The 18357-nt window shown below is 45.6% G+C and overlaps 1 protein-coding gene across 1 annotated transcript in view; it reads left to right on the top strand.

The window, feature by feature from the left end:
- LOC123926444 (CUB and sushi domain-containing protein 2-like) overlaps nt 1–18357 on the top strand; it is a 596474-nt gene that overhangs the window by 486581 nt on the left and 91536 nt on the right. The window contains exons 30-37 of the mRNA XM_045980312.1: nt 1560–1754; nt 2653–2769; nt 4964–5077; nt 11415–11510; nt 12658–12861; nt 13217–13341; nt 14261–14357; nt 15699–15803. Of these exons, the coding sequence (XP_045836268.1) occupies nt 1560–1754; nt 2653–2769; nt 4964–5077; nt 11415–11510; nt 12658–12861; nt 13217–13341; nt 14261–14357; nt 15699–15803 (1053 nt within the window). The remainder of the gene's footprint in view (nt 1–1559; nt 1755–2652; nt 2770–4963; nt 5078–11414; nt 11511–12657; nt 12862–13216; nt 13342–14260; nt 14358–15698; nt 15804–18357) is intronic.

The following is an 18357-nucleotide window of genomic DNA, read 5'->3' on the forward strand; positions in this document are numbered from 1 at the left end:
CTGGGGCCACAGCTAGTCATCACCCCCTTATAAGCTGTGTCAACCTAGTCCCAAGTTACCTAATTTCTTGGAACTTCAAATTAGGTTTGACCTGCTGTCACTTGTTAAAAGGACAGATGAAATATAAGATGGTGACAGTTCCTTGTGTCTCTGTGATTCGCAGATGGATCACCCAATGGCCAGTTGTATTCTGGCCAGAGCCAGTGTGCTTCAAGAGAAGCCAGATTTGATGAGGTGTTAAAGGTGACACAGCAGGGTGCATAAGGAAGCCACTGAGGGGTCGTCTGCTAGACGAGGGACCATTTTCTGAGTCCCAGCTGAATTTAAATGCAATAGCATATCTGGGACTACTGCACCCTTAGCTATCAGCAAAGACAAAGAGCAGGACCATCATAAGGGCTCCAGTGCAAGAGCAGCCGGACTTGGCAGGACCCTGGACTCTCAGAGCCCCATCCCATCAGTCAGTGAGCTGACTGGCAGCTGAGCAGCACCCCCAAGCAGTGGCTGCCTCAGAAATGTGGCCTAAAAGATGCCCAAGTGACAAGGACACCCTCAGCAAAATTCCTCAGATATTCATCTCTGAACTCTGATCCCTTCTATTCTGGCTCTTTCTTCTAAAATCTGCTATTTGAACTTCTGAGTCCTCCTGTAAGGGCTGCCGGCAACTTTTTGTGAACCCCAATCTCCAGACCTCCCTGTAGGGTAGCCTCCAGGAGCCAAATGGAGCCCTGACATCCAGTGGCATGTCCCTCACCCTGCCCAGCCTCAGCTGTGTCCTGACATTGCCCAGCCATGACACCACCAATGGTCTTTGGACAAGCGGTCTTTTGGATGAGGAAAAGGAGCAATGGGTGCATGTGAACACTGGCACCCAGGATCTGCTCAGGATTTCCAGCTAATGGTGAGGGAGTCTGCAGAGTACCCTTCTCCAGAGATGTGGGGTCCCAACTAGTGCATTCAACTGCTCAAGCAGCACCAAGTTCAGTCTCATTCAGCGTAGAGGGGCAGAGTAGGGGTCTGTTAGGCACCTCATGGAATTCCTAATTGGGAAGACATATATGCAATGAAAATCAAGTGGAAAAACACTACTGTTTTAATAAACTAGCAAGCACCCAATACCTCAGTGCACAATACTGGAAAACTATTTAAACCTAGAAAGCCGAGGGCTTGAAGTGGGGTTTCCTACTTCCTTCCTAAATCTAAGTATTGGCACCCATGCACTCAGAAGTCCCTCCCAGGTATGGATATGACAGAAGGCAGCCTCCCTTGAGAGGAGTGAGTCAAGGAATGACAAAAGGCCCCCAGTGTTTGGCTGTGACTCGTTCCTTGGTGGGTCAGAGCAAGAATGTGGGAGAAGAAGGAAAATTTCATTCTCCAGGATGACATCCAACCGTAGATTTAGAGAAGTTTTCAAACCTAAAGGAAGGACCACCAATCCCAAATCTCCTTATGCTCTGTGGCTAATTCGAGTCAGAGTCTTTTCTTGGGTGCACGATGGACTTAGGTCACTAATGAGTCATGTGTGTGTGTCTGTGTGTGTGTGTGTTTCTTCTTTCTAGAAAACCCACGGGAATCATGTTTTGATCCTGGTTCCATCAAGAATGGCACACGAGTGGGGTCTGACCTGAAGCTGGGCTCCTCCATCACCTACTACTGCCACGGGGGCTATGAGGTTCAGGGTGCCTCTACCCTCAGCTGTGTCCTGGGACCTGATGGGAAGCCCACATGGAACAACCCCCGACCAGTGTGCACAGGTGGCGGAATGGGGACGGGAAGGAGTTGGAGGGACTGAGAGCATGCCAGCGGCAGAGGGGGCTATTGGCTGGGGGAAGGGAGGGGTGAGAAATGGCCCTCTGAGTGGGCCCCTTGTGTACACTGTGAATGAGAGAGGCTGGTAATTCACCAGCTGTACAGTCCCTATCAACATGCCCTCACTCTCAGATCACAGTGTTCCCACCCCCACTCACAGGGGCCCCCCCAGACGTGCCACCAGCTCGTATGAGGGAGATGGGAGTTTAAAGGTGACCTGGACATGTTTCTGAGCCTAAGAAGAGTCACTGAGAGATCGGATGTGTAAAACTAAGGCCAGTGGGGTCCGGCTCAGCCACGGGGCCCTTGCAAGAGGCATGGGATAGAGTCTCAGAACTTCAAGAGCTTGGAGGCCATCCAAGTTGGAAAGCAAGGAGGCCCCTTTGCTCAGGGGAGAGGAGCTGGCACTCAGGGCCACCCCTTGTGTAACTGGGCACCATGGAAGGGAACAGAAGGTGGCTGGGTTGCATGTTGCTCCCAGTGGGGCTATTCTGGGATCTTCAGCTCTCTACTCATGAGACACTAACTGCCTGGGGGAAGCCTCAGCCAGGGGCAGAAGATCAATCCCAGGCCCCTGTGCCTCTAGGGATTGATAAGAGTATTACTAGTTAGAGGGCAAGATCTGACTTACGGCCTGGAGGGCCTTGGATGGCATGGGGGGGCGGGGGTTGGGCCACATGCCGGCCAGGGATGTCTTCAGAACTCCCTTCCTCCACCCTAGTGGCTGCAACCCTCAGGCAGCGCCACCAGGACCAGTGACTCAGGCTGGGGTGGGCAGAACAGAGCACAACTGTTGACGAGAAGTCTACAAAGTCACCTGACCCTCTCTGGTTTCTCTTTCAGCCCCCTGTGGGGGACAGTATGTGGGTTCAGATGGAGTAGTCTTATCTCCCAACTACCCCCAGAACTACACCAGTGGACAGATCTGCCTCTATTTTGTCACCGTGCCCAAGGACTATGGTATGGAGGTGTTGCATGTCTGTTTGTATGTTTTTGGACCTCTTCCAGGGTCTCTGGCCCTTCTCAGTTGTATCCCAATCCCACTCTAAATTGTATGTACTCCCATTATGGGAATGGAAAGATAGTCTCTTATGCAGGCCACGTGGGTGCAGATGCCATGAAGTGGAAGTAGGATACACTGTAGGCACACTCCTGACACACGTGGGAGGAGGGGCCCTGGAGAGGCCAGCAGAACCAGGGGATACGGCTAGGGAGGAACTGGCCAGGACAGAGGGAAGGCAGGGACACCGGAGGCTAGCCAGCACAGCCTAAGACTCAATAGAGGGGTTGCAGTTCCAGGCTGATTGGGAAGCCAGGCGAGGGTGGCCAAAGGGCAGGAAGAAGGAAGGAGTGGGACAGAGCTGGGAACCACCAGGCTCCAGTGTTCCATCTGAGACTGGGAACCTGGTCCAGCAGCTATGGGTAGGGCCAACAAGAAAAGCGAGGAGCAGGCCAGTGTCCTGATACAGCAGAAAAACTTCCAGATTCCAAGACATACAGGCAAAAAGAAACCAGACTTGCCGCCTGACAGTGGGGACATCAAAGAGTCCTGCCATCCCTGGAGGATTCAGGAAGTTCTAAGGGGCAACCAGGCTGGTTGTACCTGGGCGATCAATCAGGTGACCCACCTGGATGCTTTCTCCCTGGATCACCTCTTTGTAGGAGGAGTAACAACTATTTCTAAGGAGGACTGGTGTTGGGTGGGATAAAGGACATTGATACATCCTGACCATCTAGGAGAGGGACGGACGGGGCAACCTGCAGAGAGCTGGCCACCGATTCCCGAGATAGGCTGGCATGGGTGTAGGGCAAGGCCTGATGTCACCAAGCATTTGTGAAGCATCTTTCAGGGTCCATGCACTCTGCTACAGACATGAGCGAGACATGTTTCCTGCTCTCTATAAACTCCCACTCTCATCTTGACCTACAGCTCCAGCCATCGTGGACCACTCCCACCCCAGCACCTGTACACTTAGGTACATGGGCACACACTCCCCAATATACTTAAGTGGCAGGAGCTTTTGACCTGCAGGTTCACCATTAGTAAAGTCCTAAAAGTTGTCCAATCCAATCTGCCACATGGAGGACAATCCTCGATAAGTGGTCTGTTTGTACTTGGATTCCTCCCATGATAAAGAGCTGAGGCCTTTAAAAGAACCAACCTCAAGGCTGGTCAGTTTCACTGAGCTGAAACCTCCATGCAGAGAGCTGCTTGGTGGAAGGGCAGTGATCACAGGGGCTTTCCTCAGCCACCTCCTTTCTGCCAGTCACTGCCAGAAGGGCTGTGTCAGTGGCCCCACAGCAGGCACAGCTCCAATTCAGCTCTTTGCAAGACCTACACTGGCCTCCCAGTACATCAGGTGCATCTGAGGGCAAGAACCAGGGGAGGAGAGAAAGGAGTAATAGGGGTTGAAGGGGGGAGCAAGAGGAAGAGCACATTTTGGAGCCCTGAAAATGGGTTCTGATTTAGGTGAAGAGGATAGGAAATATTCCTGCTTTCACAGAGTGTGCATTCTAGTGAGTGTCCGGCACACAGTAGGTGCTTAATAAATGCCATTTTGCCTCTTCCCTTGGCTTGGCCAGAGGGAAATGAGCTAAAGATGTTTGCCCATTCCTTAGACAGTTACTCCCTCCCCCGGAGCAGTTGCTTAGTCACCACCCTTATTCCTCTTAACTGGGGGAGGGGGGGGGAGGATCTTGCATCGAGGGCTGCCCTGGTCAGCTGGATTCCTGAAGAAAAAATAAAGGAAAATACAGGGTTCCTGAGATATATGAAAAATGGGAGGGGGCATTGCCAAAAGCCCTTCCATGTCCATGATGAGTTGCTGCCACTGCTATCTGAGAAAGGAATAGGGTTAGCTCAGCACCACTTCCACAACCCCTGACCATTGAGTTCAATCTTCATTGTTACCTTGACCCATGAGGGAGAATGCCAGGTGGCGCTCTCCACCTCCACATAACCCTGTGCCTGGCGTCTGGCCAGTGTGCTGATCAGGCAGTAGAAAGCCTCAGCAAGCAGTTAGCCCCTGGAGCCAACAACTTTCTCCAAGGCTTCCCTGCTCCTGGCCTGTAGCCCCCACACCTCCGGTTCCTTGCCCCCAACATGGCAGCCAGTATTCCATGCTGAGGTTTCCACACCATGTCTCCTCCACAGTGGTGTTTGGACAGTTCGCCTTCTTCCACACGGCCCTCAACGACGTGGTGGAGGTGCATGATGGCCACAGCCAGCACTCCCGGCTCCTCAGCTCCCTCTCGGGCTCCCACACAGGTACCCAGGGCTAAGCTGGCTTTGGGGATGGTGGTGGGCTGAGGGCATCATGGGCCAGCTGAAGGGAAACGGGCCCTATAAGCCTGGCCACAGGTGTAACCACACAGCTTTGTGTCTATCGTGCGCTGGTGCTGTCTCTACAACACGACAGTCAGCTCCTGGGAGCCCAAACATGGAAGGGGGCTTCAGAAGCTACCCTCACCCAGAGCTGTGTCTACACCTCTGCCCCCAAGTGGTGTAGTGTTCCCCTGTTAATTTATTCTTGACCCAACATGTTTCTCTAATCGTAAGCATACTGCGTTTTCAATGTAGAAAACTTAGAGGCAAGACAAAATAATTGTATGGGGAATTAAAATACAAACCACCCAGAAAGAACCAGCCTTTATATCTACTGAGATTTAATCTTTTGTATATTTTATTGAATAAAACAATATACATATTTTTATTGAAATGTTCATTGTGAGCATTTGTCATTATTTTCTTCTATAACAGGATTTTTAAATTATGCAAAATAGTCTACCATATAGTTACTTAAAATTTATGTAAAAAACTTATGTAATGAATTCCCTGTTATCGAACATTGAGATTGTTTCTAATTTTTCACTCTCATGAATAGTAGTAACTCTGTATTATGCATATGTCTTTAAATACATTTCTGACAATTACCTTAGATTATCTACAAGTAGAATTGTCAAGTTAAAGGGTATGTGTGATTTTTAAGGCTTTTTATGGGACCCTAACTATATTCTTCCAAATTTAGCCAATCAGTTGTTTCGATGGAATTCTCAGAAATCCCAGATTTTGAGATATACTAAAATGTCAGACATCCTCTAGAAAGTTCTTGCCACTTTGTTCACCACCAATGAATAAGAGGGCATGTTTTATTCCATAAAAACTAGCTAATTGAGGAAATAAAACATCATCATTTTGAAAAGTGAAAATGGCATCTCTTTTCTTAGTTTGCCTTTTTTTATTACTAGCTGGGTTACCCTTTTTATAATGTAATTATTGGCCCATGCATTTTTTGTCTGTGAATTTAATTGTAAATTGCTGTTGGTTTTTCTATTAGCATTTTTCTTCTTATTGACTTAGGAGAGCTCCATATTATTGCAAGCTATACATATCACATACCATAAAAACTTCGTGTCTACATTATATGCTATAAAAAGCCTTCCCTTGCAGTTTATCATTTGCCATTTAATTTTCTTCAGGGTGTGTTTTAATGTCAGACCATTTAAATTTCCCATGATATCAGATCTATCAATGTTCTCTTTTACAGTTTTCTCCTTTACTTTTATGCTGATTAAGTAAATATTCTGTGTTTTCTTTTGCTTCTTTTCAGTTTGTTTTGCTTTAATACCTTTGGAATTTATTTTGATTTGTTATTTGTAGTGAGGAATCTAACCATATTCTTTCAAATTTAGTTGATCAGTTGTCCTAACAAAACTTTCAAAATGCCAGATTTACATCTATTAAATTTTTATGAAGTTAAGGATATGTTTCTAGAGTTTTTATCCATATCTTTAAGTATCTGTTTATTTATGTGTCAGTGCCCAAAAGTTTAATGTAAGATTATGAAAATGTTTAATATTATGATCATTTCAAACATAGGATATTATAAGTCCCCAAGCTCATTTTCTTTTGAAATTTTTATTAACTGTTCTTATTCCTTTTTGCCTCCAAATAACTCCTAGAAATATCTTGTCAAGTTTAAAAAATTGACATCAGAATTCCCATTGAACTTCCATTAAACCTACTGATTCATTGAGGTAGAATTCACATCTTTATGGCAGCCACCCCTCTTCCCTTCCAAGAACATGACATATCTCTCCATTGATGTATCTTTCATAACCTTGGGGAAGGGGCTCTAATTTTTACTTCCGCCATATTTCTTTTCTGTTATCTTCACTCCTAAATATTTCATGGCAGCTTTGTTGTTGTTTTTGTTGCTGCTGTGAATGGGTCTTCTCTTCCTTCTGCTATATTTTCTTGCTGGGCTCTGCTACTATATTAAAAGACTGGTATTTTTGGTATAGTCATTTTGTAAAGTCAATGAGCCCTCTGTAATAATGCTAACACTGCCAACTGATTTCTCCCGGGCCCTTAAGGCAAGAAGCAATATCTTGTGCAAATAAATTTGTCTCATTATTTTATCTCTTCCTTTTCAGTGTTTTTTCTTTTTTATTTTCTTCCATGGTTATTGCACTATTCAAGTATATTACCTCAATATCAATGTGGATATTCTATATTTTAGTAAAAAGCCCATTTTGTAATTACTTTAAATTCAGCAGCATAGGTTATATCATAGACTCTTATGCTGTTGGATCTCATGTTCGCAATTATAAACCCTGCCTTTATGCACCAAGGGCTATATTCCTAGTGCCCCTCTTTGCCCATCAGGACCAGAGGTTTTGTGTTGTTTCTTTGTGTTTTTTATTGCTTCTGTTTTTCAGTTCTTCTGTGGATTTTGTTATTTTTTAATTAATTAACTTCTGGGTTTATTTCATAATGACTCTCCTCCTGTTTTCTTCAGTTTATGCTATTCTTCTTGTGCTAACCCCTTGAACTAAGAGCTTTGTTACTTTCCTTGTGTAATGAGGAGTGCATGGATAGCAGTACACTCCCCTCTAAGCAGTACACTCCCCTCTAGTTCAAGCTTCATGCTATGAGTATTGACATGTATTATTGTCTTCCTCTGTGCTTTCTAGATAATCTGTCATCCTGTTTTGCTCTTTTTACCCAAGTCATTCAAGCCTGCCTCTTCTCTTTCTCCAGGAACTTGGGTTTTGTTCTTGTTACATTTAAACATTTGTGTTAATTTCTCGTTTTATTGCCACATGGTGAAAGAATATAGCCTGAATCATTTCTGCTCTGGGGATGAAATGAGGTCTGCTCAGTAGCCAAAGACACTTTTTTAAAAATTCCTTAAGTATCTAGAAGAGACTGTGTTCTCTGCAATACTGAGAAGCCACAGAGAGACTGGGAGCCCAGGCCCAGCACTCACTGCCTGGCCCCTAATCTCAGCTCTCCCCACTGCCAGCTAGATGCCTGCAGGGGTCAGAGCTTGACCCCTCTAGTTGCTGTTCCCTCAATGTAAAATGCTGAGAGGAAAACCTCTGACTCCTAGAGCTATTGTTAGGATTAAATTAGCTTTGTAATAGCCATTAGACCAATCTTACTCAATTTTATTATTCAATTCCATTCTATCAGTGGTTCTCAATGAAATGAGTTTTTGGTATTAACACCCCACATATGCACACCCAGCCAGGAATGTAAGTCAGGATCTCTTTGGGTAGGATGCTTTTTCAAAATCTCTTGATTTTTAAGATAGATAGAGATATGAGCTTAGTTATAGAAATATAGACATAGGCAGAGAGAGAAAGAGAGATACATTTAGGACCTGTATATATAAATGTGGGTATAGATACAGGTACAGAAACAGATGTAAAAGACCAATGGATAGAAAGAAATAAATATCATGGATGGATGGATGGATGGATGGATAGGTAGGTAGATAGAACCTATAGGTATAAATATCAATATTCTCAAATCATCTGTTATTCCTTGTTTGAAGAAACACTGATGAGGTGATGGGAATGGTGTGCCCCAGTCCCTAAGGAGTATTGAGGGGGGGAAGAGAAGTTTGAGGACCACTACTCAACAATTTTCATTTTGTTTTTCTATTTGATATATCAGTGACTGAGAATGTTGTGCATTTAAAGATCCCACTACAACTGTGATATTTTGTTGTCTTCTTGTGTTTCCAACCATTTTTGTATCTGTGCTCACCTGATAGATCTTTCCTCATTTTCTCTGAGAGTCCTTTTCTTTAAAGAGGATGTTTTCTTACTTATTTTACATTTGGTCTGATACCTGTCATCTGGTTCTGTTCTTTGTGGGTTTTTCTTTCTTTTGTTTTGCTTTTGCTTCCTTGCTTTTTCATTCATATCTGACCCATCTCTAAATTCCAAGGTTTTTCTCATGTATATTTAGACTTTCATATTAATGTTATTAGTAATTATTTGTAAATAATCTCCAAGAACAAGTGTTTACATTTACATTTAGTTTTGCTTTCTCATTGACAATAATTATTTTGATTTAACTATATTTTCTTCATTGGCTTTATCCCTGAGTTTCTGATTTCCCTATTTCCATTCATTTATTTTTTAGCAGCCTCATCACTGCAGTACTTTCTGTCACCTTGCATGTATGAGTACATCTTCCCTTTGATGTATCATATAAATGACAACTTGATTGTAAATCAAATTACGGGTCACAAGCTTCTTTGAAAACCGCAGCTGCTGTTCCACTTCATTCCAACATTTAATGTCACAAAAGTGGACTCCAATCTGATCCTTTATCCTTGTAGGTAACCCATTCTTTTCTCTCTGGATGCCTTTTTATATTTTTGTGTTTTGTATTTAAAATTTAAAAGCCCACTAGGATATGTTGCAGTGGAAATCTCTTTTCATTAATTACATCTGGCACTTTGAGAACAATTTTAGTCTGAGGCTCAAGTCTTTCTTAAGCTTAGGAAAGTTATCTTCTTCTCAAACCATTTCTTGTCCTTCCATTTCTCCTGTCTTCTCTCTCTCTAGAATTCTTAATATATGCATATTGAGTTCCTTTGATCTATCTTCCATGTCACTTTTGGTTTCTATCATTATTTTCATTTCTTTATCCTTTTCCTGTGGATTATGGAAGAATTTCCCAAATTTAATCTCCACTTCTTTGTTCAATTTCTACAGAATACAGCCACCATGTACTAGTGCTTCTCAGTTTTGCAGGCTTTATTGATCTCAGAACTTTCTTTGGCATACCTGTCCTCTCTGACTTTACAGATGCAGTATGAGATCTAATCTCATGACAACCACAATTGAAAATCTTCTGAGATTTTTTCCTTGTTCTTTTTTGTAGTTCACATAAAAATAGTTGCTTTGATTTTAGGTTGTCTTCACCCTTAAAACTTTGGGAGCTTGTCTTTTGTCCAGGGATTTTACTATGTGCTTATCCATGGAGAGGGAGGTCTGTGTTCATCCAGGGTTGGAAGTTGAAATGGGTTCATGAGAGAACATAGGAGTCCTAATCCACATATCAGGCCAGAGGATGGGAGGATGGAAGAGTGGAGTTTTGTTCTACTCACATCTGTTAAAGAGCCAGGACAGTGGTGATAATAAAGAGAGGCTTTTGCTTCATGAGTTTTCTTTTTGCTTTGGCATCCAGAAATTATCTGGGGCAATGACTCCTAGCCAGGCTCAGCCATCTGGGTCACATGTAAATAGTGTGCTATATAAAATTCTCTGCTCTCTGTGGCCAGTAGCATCACATGGGCTTTCTGGAAGCACTGGTTGGACCCCAAATGTGTTTCCCAGTGGCTCCTTGGCTGGTCCCAACTCCCACCTTCACGACAGTGGGGACCTAGCTTGGCTGTCTGCAACCTCAGCTTCCCTTCTGATGGTGCGGGTGGGGGAGTGGGCAGGGGCTATCTCAGGGATTCCTAAGGCTGTATGGGGCCACATACAGAGCAGCTGTTCCACTGCCAAGCCATAGTCCCGCAGCCAGCTCAAGAGAGTGACAATAAACAGGACAACACTTCACAGCTGTCAGTCCAGTTGGTATTATCTTTACTTCTGTCCATCTGTACCACATCAAGGAGAAGCTAGAACTTTATCTTCTGATATAAAGGCATCCTACACCCATGTAGATTTTCCCCAATTTGTATGTTTTCAGTTGGGTGGCAATACATCTTGCTTTGCTTGTGACAGTCCCAGCTTTCACTTGGTTGTACCAATTAATAACACACCCATTGGCTCTCACAATGTCCTAGTGTAAGCAATAAATTATACAATTGTTGTGGTTATCTATCATTTTACAGCATCTGGGAAAGGCCAGTTACTCTCACATATTCACATTACCCTCCTTCCCAGAAGCTGGTGTCATATTTCTTTTTAATGTCCATTTTCCAAGTAAAAACCACCAGTCAGTTTGGTAACAGCCATTCTTCCCATCCTTGTATGTCAACATATGTTCTAGAAACTTTCTCCTTTCTGGGAAGGTCATTTAATCTTTCTGATCCTCTCTCTTGACCTATTAAACGGGTCACTGAACTTTTGTCATGCCAACCTTGCAATGAACATGGGTCAAGGTAAGACCATGGATGCTAAAACCTTCTGCAAATCTTGAACAGTAAAAATGGAAGGTTGTATTTCAGGAAAACTTGGGATATGGAAAGAAATTCTGTGGGGGGTATGGCCAGCCCCTCCTTCCTGGCCAGGATCTTCTGGGCCGACTGATGGACTCACTGTCTTCCTCTCCTCCTCGCCCCTTATCTCGGCAGGAGAATCGCTGCCCCTGGCCACCTCCAATCAAGTTCTCATTAAGTTCAGTGCCAAAGGCCAAGTACCAGCCAGAGGTTTCCACTTTGTCTACCAAGGTATGCAGGAAGTAGCTGTGAGAGTTGTGAAGGCAATCTCGGCTCTTTAGTGACTCCCTGACCAAAGGAATGGGAATGTTTGACCCTTAGTCTGGGCCTTAGTCTTAGGGTGCTGGAGGGCAGCTACTGATTTTTAAGGCCGTTCCTTGAAATTCAGATGAATTTAGGTACCCATTTGCCCAACAAACAATTCTTGGACCAAACTCCATGTCAAACGAGGAAGAAATCAGACATGGGAAGCTGACTCCTGCCCTCTCCTTTCCCCATTGTCTGGCACAGTCCCATTGGTATTAGGACGTTGGCTCATACCTAGGCTTTCTCCCATGTTTGGTTTTCTCTGCAAAGCACAGTAAAAGTCTGTGGAAAACACAGACTTGGAATCAAGGTGGACATGGCTTTGAATCCCAGCTCTGCCACTTTCTAACCGGGCACCAGCCTCTCCACTCCTCAGAGCCCCAGTTTGCTCACCTATGAGATGAGGGTAAGCATGTTACCTCACTGATGGAATTAAGAGAGTTCCCAGAGTAGTTGGCACTGAGCAGGTGATCAATGTTTGTTCTGTTCCCTTCCTCACTGGTCTTGAAAGGCAAAGTCTTAAAGTGCCCTGGCTTTCATCGGCAGGCCCCAACCTCTGCTTGTCCAGAAGCATGCCTGCTTCTTTAGGGCCCATTCTAGGCATGTCCCATTCATCCCACTACCCAGGAGGAGCTGCATTCCCCTGCCACAGAGGCATGCCATATCTGGGGCCTGGATTAAAGCATACTTTCAGGCCATGAGAGTAGAGCCCCAGACAGAGTCTTAAGGCACCTGGGGAAAGAGGCCAGAGGCAGGACAAAGGGAAAAAGAAAGGTCATTCTCCCTGTAAGGGGACGTGGGCCCCTGATAGTTAAAGGGCATTATGGAGGAGCCACCAAACACAACTGGGTCTAAAATCTGCCTCCTATGGTTTCCAGAAACTGTGCTGTAACTATATTTCAGTAAAATGGGCCTTGTTCTGGAAAACCCCTACCTCTGTCCTGGGAGAAAGTGCCCAGAGCCTCTCAGGGTCTCATCCAGATGGTCTCAGCTCTAGTACCATTGTGTGTCCATCCCTGGGCCAGTTTCCAGAGGGATGAGGCCTGCCCCTCAGTGCCCTTGTCCCCTGCAGCGGTACCCCGAACCAGCGCCACACAGTGCAGCTCTGTGCCGGAACCGCGCTATGGCAAGAGGCTGGGCAGTGACTTCTCCGTGGGGGCCATCGTCCGCTTCGATTGCAACTCCGGCTATGCCCTGCAGGGATCCCCAGAAATTGAGTGCCTCCCTGTTCCCGGGGCCTTGGCCCAGTGGAATGTATCAGCGCCCACCTGTGTGGGTGAGTACTTGGACAACCGGGACTCTGGGGAGGGGGTGGCCAGGGAGACCCAACAGCAGCCCCTGCTCACCAGCATAACTTAAGTAGGGTGTCCTATTCAGGCCAAATCACTAGTCCTGGGGGTTGGGTGTAGAGACAGTGAGGGGGTGGAGCTGGGATGGCTGGGAGCCGGATGCATGGGAAGGAGGATTGTAGGGACAGGAGCCATGGAAGGAGCAGGAATAGGGGCCTATGGGAGAAACCAACAGCCAGCAAGAGAGGCTGGGGGGTCCTGGGAGGAGTGTTGGGGGAGGATCCCTTAGGGGACCTAAAAATAAGCTGAAGAAACCTCTAACCAGAACTGCCTCCTTCCCAGTGCCATGTGGAGGCAACCTCACGGAGCGCAGGGGCACCATCCTGTCCCCTGGCTTCCCAGAGCCCTACCTCAACAGCCTCAACTGTGTGTGGAAGATCATGGTTCCCGAAGGTGCTGGTATCCAGGTAGGGGCTAGAGGAGGCCTCAATGTGGCAGGTGGCCCGGAAGAGACATTTCAGCCCTGTCCCTGCCCCTCAGGCCAGATGTGGAGGTGAGGTCCACAAGCAGAGAAACACAGCAGCTCGAGGCCCAGAAGCTTTAGGGGGTGTGGAGAGAGAGAGCCAGGTACCTCAGGAAAGAGAAGGGGTGGCAGCAGCTCGGGCCATCAGGGAAAGCCAGAAGAGGAAATGGGCCTGGACTGAAAGAAATACAGAGACTGAGGAAGAGTCATAGAAGGTATTTTTCTGACGCCTTAAAGGGTTCTTTTCTCAAGATGATGGGGAATAGAAAAGGGGACATTGCAGGAGAGGGAAAGCGAGCAGATGAGGCATGGAGAAGCCCCAGGCATACACCTCGGTGTCACACCTGAAGCCCAAGTTACAGGAGAATAATGGGGACCAAACTGTTCCCCCAGTGGTAAGAGTCAAGTGGAGAAGGTCCTGGAACTGGTTATGGCAGCAAGGCCACCAGAGAGGCAACAAGCAGGACCAGGGGTGGGTTCCTGGACTCTCACTGCGGGATGTCTGATGTCATCCAGGCAGGAAGGTGGGGAACCCAAGGAACATGTGAGAGATGAGGAGGGGTCCATTTAGACTGAAGTAGTCCCACTTCCTGAAATTCCCTTTCCCCATTCTCTGCCTGACAAAGTACCCCACTGTCTTATGACCCTTCATTTTACATCTGTCTTCCCCACTGGGCATATGAGGTCCTGGTGGGAGGGGATAGGGACAGTATTTCATTTTTATTGGAAGCACCTAGCACAATGCCAGTCCTAGAGTGGGTGCTAAGTACTGAAATTAACTACATGAATGGAGAAGAGGGGAAGGAGGGACATAGATGGACACAGGCTGCCTAACCAACAGTTCAATCCCTCTGCCTTCCCAGATTCAAGTCATCAGTTTTGTCACAGAACAAAACTGGGACTCTCTGGAGGTGTTTGATGGTGCAGACAACACTGTGACCATGCTGGGGAGTTTCTCAGGTGAGGTGGGCCTTCCGGGGGCCTCAGCTCAGAGGGCAGGGCTGGATTTCGTCATCACCATCATCACCATCATCACCATCATCATTATTACTGATATGTAGTTCATATGCCATAAAAGTCACCAATTTAAAGTATACAGTTCACAGATGTTACCTAGACTCATTTTGGTGATCGTGTTACGCTATATACAAATATTGAATCATTATGTCACACACCCAAAACTAATATAATGTTATATGTCAGTTATAGCTCAATAATAAAACAACAGTAATAATGCTACAATGAAAAGAGAGTGTACAATTTGGAGGTTTTTAGTATATTCACAAGATTCTAAAACTATCACTGCTCTCTAATCCCAGAACATTTGCATTACCCCAAAAAGAAACCAGGTACTCATTTGCATGCATTCCCCATAGTTCCCCCTCCCCCATCCCTTGGCAACCACAACTTGGCAACCTACTTGCCATCTTTATAGATTTGCTTGTTCTAGAAATTTCATATAAACGGAATCCTACAATATGTGGCCTTCTGGGTCTGACTTCTTTCACTCAGCATCATTTTTCAAGGCTCACCATGTTGTAACATGCACCAACATTTTGCCATGTGGATAGACCAGATTTCACCTACCCATCCATCAGCTGATGGACATTTGGTTGTTTCCACTTGTTGGCTCATTATAAATAATGCTACTATCAACATTCATGGAGAAGTTTCTGTGGAACATGATTTCAATTCTGGGTATATACCTAGCAGTGGAATTTCTAGGTCATATGATAACTCTGTATTTAAACTTTTTGAGGAACTGACAAACTGTTTTCCAAAATGGCTACACGGTTTTCCATTCCAATGGCAGACTTCACTGAGTGTGGTGTGTGTTTTTGCCCTATGTCCCGGGCAATCATCCGGGTCCTTCAGACTTCAGAATTCTGTGTTGCCAAGATACAGAAAGGAGTTGTGTGCACCATATATATGGTCTACACTGCCTGGAATATCCAGAGAAGTATAGCTGTTAGAATTTTTTGAAGATGGCTGGGAAGGAGACCAAATTCCTCGACTACCTTTGGAACTTCCCCTCCTGCTGGCATATGGCTCTGCCACTGCTCACTTTGCACAAAGTTTGAGGTCTCGTCTCCCTTGGCCACTGAAGAAGACCCAGCACTCCTGGCTGGGGTGGGGGGTGCGGACGGGAAGTGCTGATTTGCATGTAGCAAGTATAATAACTGGCGACCTTTGAGGATCTTGAGAGCATAATGTCAGTAGGTAGCAAAAGCAAGAGAAATGGGAAGGAGCTTGGGGGCTGGAGATGGTTAAGCATGAATGGTCCCTGTTTCCTTGCCATAGGAACAACTGTGCCTGCCCTTCTGAACAGCACCTCCAACCAGCTCTACCTTCATTTCTACTCAGATATCAGCGTGTCAGCAGCCGGCTTCCACTTGGAGTACAAAAGTGAGGATCCAAAGTTTCAGCTGTGTGTGGGGCTTGGGGTGGGAACTGACAGGTACTAAGGACCCACACAATGAGCAGGGGGCCCACTGGGGCTGTATATTCTCTATGCCATGTAAACCTTACCACAGACCTAGAGGAAGATGCTAAAGCTCAGAGAAGGTCTGTAACTCCTTAAGACTGCACAGCCAGTAAGTGGTAGAGCCAGGACTCTCACCCCAGTCTCTGTTACCCAGACACCTGTGCACTTCCCCAGTGTCCACTCCAGGAATGGGAAGGTAGCCCCATCATTGACTTAGGTCCTGTATGGAATCTAGGATGTAGGGAAATTCAGGTGCTCTCCTCCGCTCCTGAAACCGGTCCTCTCCAAGCCTGGCTTCTATGATGCAACTGTCTTTGAAGTTCTTGTCCTCATGAGAAACTTCACTCCTCTCGCACCAGAGTTCTCACTCCACTCTCAGAACCTTCCATTTTAGCTTCCAATATCTCGAAGTGGTCACAATGAAAAACTCTTAGAAAAATAAGGCTGTGGATGTGCCTGGTGGGGCAACAAAGACAGAGGTTACTGGGGAGACTGTTTTCATCCAGGGACAGCCTGCCATTCCCTTCCCCTCTGGGTAGAGGAAAGAATAGGTAGGCAGAATTTGCCACGACGTGGAGGGAACTAGAGGGTATTATGCTTAGCGAAATAAGTCAATCGGAGAAAGACAACTATCATATGATCTCCTTGATATGAGGAAGTGGAGATGCAACGTGGGGGGGTTGAGGGGTAGGAAAAGAATAAATGAAACAAGATGGGATCGGGAGGGAGACAAACCATAAGAGACTCTTAATGTCACAAAACAAACTGAAGAGGGTGGGTGGGGGCAGGGTGGTGGGGCTATGGACATTGGGGAGGGTATGTGCTACGGCAAGTGCTGTGAAGTGTGTAAGCCTGGAGATTCACAGACCTGTACCCCTGGGGCTAATAATACATTATATGTTTATAAAAAATTTTTTAATTAATTTAAAAAAAGAATAGGTAGGCAGAGGCATCTGTTATTCGTTCATCCAACAAATAGTTATTGAGTGTTTATAATATGCCAGGTGCTGTGCTGAGGGTTGCTAGGACTGGGTGAGATCAAGATGATTAAGTCCCCTCCAAGTCAATTAAAGAGAGGCAGACACTGGGACAGAGAAGCACATTACAGGATTCCAGGTGCTCTCATGGATGTGCCCAGATAGTAGAGCAGTAGTTCAAAGAAGAGCATGGTCACTTCTCCCTGGGACAGGTGGAGAGGTCGATGTCGTGAAGAAACACTTGAGTGTCCACAATGTGGCAAGCCTGTGCTAGATGCCCACAGAACAAAGATAAATAAGACATGGTTCCTGCCCTCACACACACACACAGTCCAGGGAGATAGGGGGACAAGAGAGCAATAATTTTAGTGCAACTGAAGCAGTTAAGGAAGTACAGAAGAGGGGAGCTAAACCTGGCCAGGTGAGACCTTACAGAAGCAGGTGCCTGAGCTAGGTTGGAATGAGAAGTGGGAATATGGGAAGGCAGAGTTGGCCTGACCATCTTGGACAGCGTGGACCTTCCAGATGGGAGCCCCAGTTGGTGCCAGAGGCCTGATAAGATAAGGTCAGTCATTGGATGTTCTACAGATGCTCTGCTGGTCTCCAAGCACATGATCTTTATCCAGATGGTTAGGAGAGGATTGGTTGGATCCTGGGATGCTTGCAGCCTGAAAGAACTAAAGTGTGCACTTGGCAGGAAAGACCTGGGACATCTTGAAGCAAAGACCCTGAGGGCCAGAGGATAGGACAGGGACCTCTGACACCTTCCCCCTGCAGACCTCAAAGTCTTCACTCTCCTGGTAAAGTGAAGTATGCTGGGTTTCTTGAATAGTTCACATTTTTCCTTTTACCCTATTGCTCTGTTCTATCCAATTTTGTTTTCTTATCCAGTATTTACATTGGAGTCCTTAAATGTTCCCTCAAATATTTTCTTTTCTTTCCTCTTCCAAAGATACACTTCCTTCCTAAATACCTTTTCATTCTGCTGCCTCATTCCCAGAAAAAAATGCACCTCTCCTTAGTTTGTTGTTGTTTTGTTCAAGAGAATTAGTAGTTTTCTTTGTAGCTGATGTTTATCAAGTACTGTCCTCTTACAGCGGAAAGGGCTGAGGGAAAACAGAAGCGATGAAATTCGTAGGCGCCAAAACCATTTTTGTTTTGTTAAGCTACTGTTCTCTTAATATTTGATAGTCTACAAAGAGGGTGCAGAGGGGAAGAATTGACTGTAGAGTCAAATGATTTTGAAGGGTACTGAAAAGTCATAGCTACTGCTATGACTCACTTAATGGTGATTTAATTGAAATGGAAATGGAACAATATGCTTTTGAAAGCAATAGATTGCATATGATAAAAAATAATTCCTCCATTGTTGCATGCATGGCTTAAATAAAGTCAGGCTGTGCACTGAAGGAGAAATTAGAATGGACTTTTCTCTGTCTCCTTCTTTCTCTCTTGGATTTCACTTTTCTCCTCATTCCATTTTTTTTTCCCCTACCAC

Source organism: Meles meles, chromosome 1 (assembly GCF_922984935.1).
Source record: "Meles meles chromosome 1, mMelMel3.1 paternal haplotype, whole genome shotgun sequence".
Classification (NCBI taxonomy): domain Eukaryota; kingdom Metazoa; phylum Chordata; class Mammalia; order Carnivora; family Mustelidae; genus Meles; species Meles meles.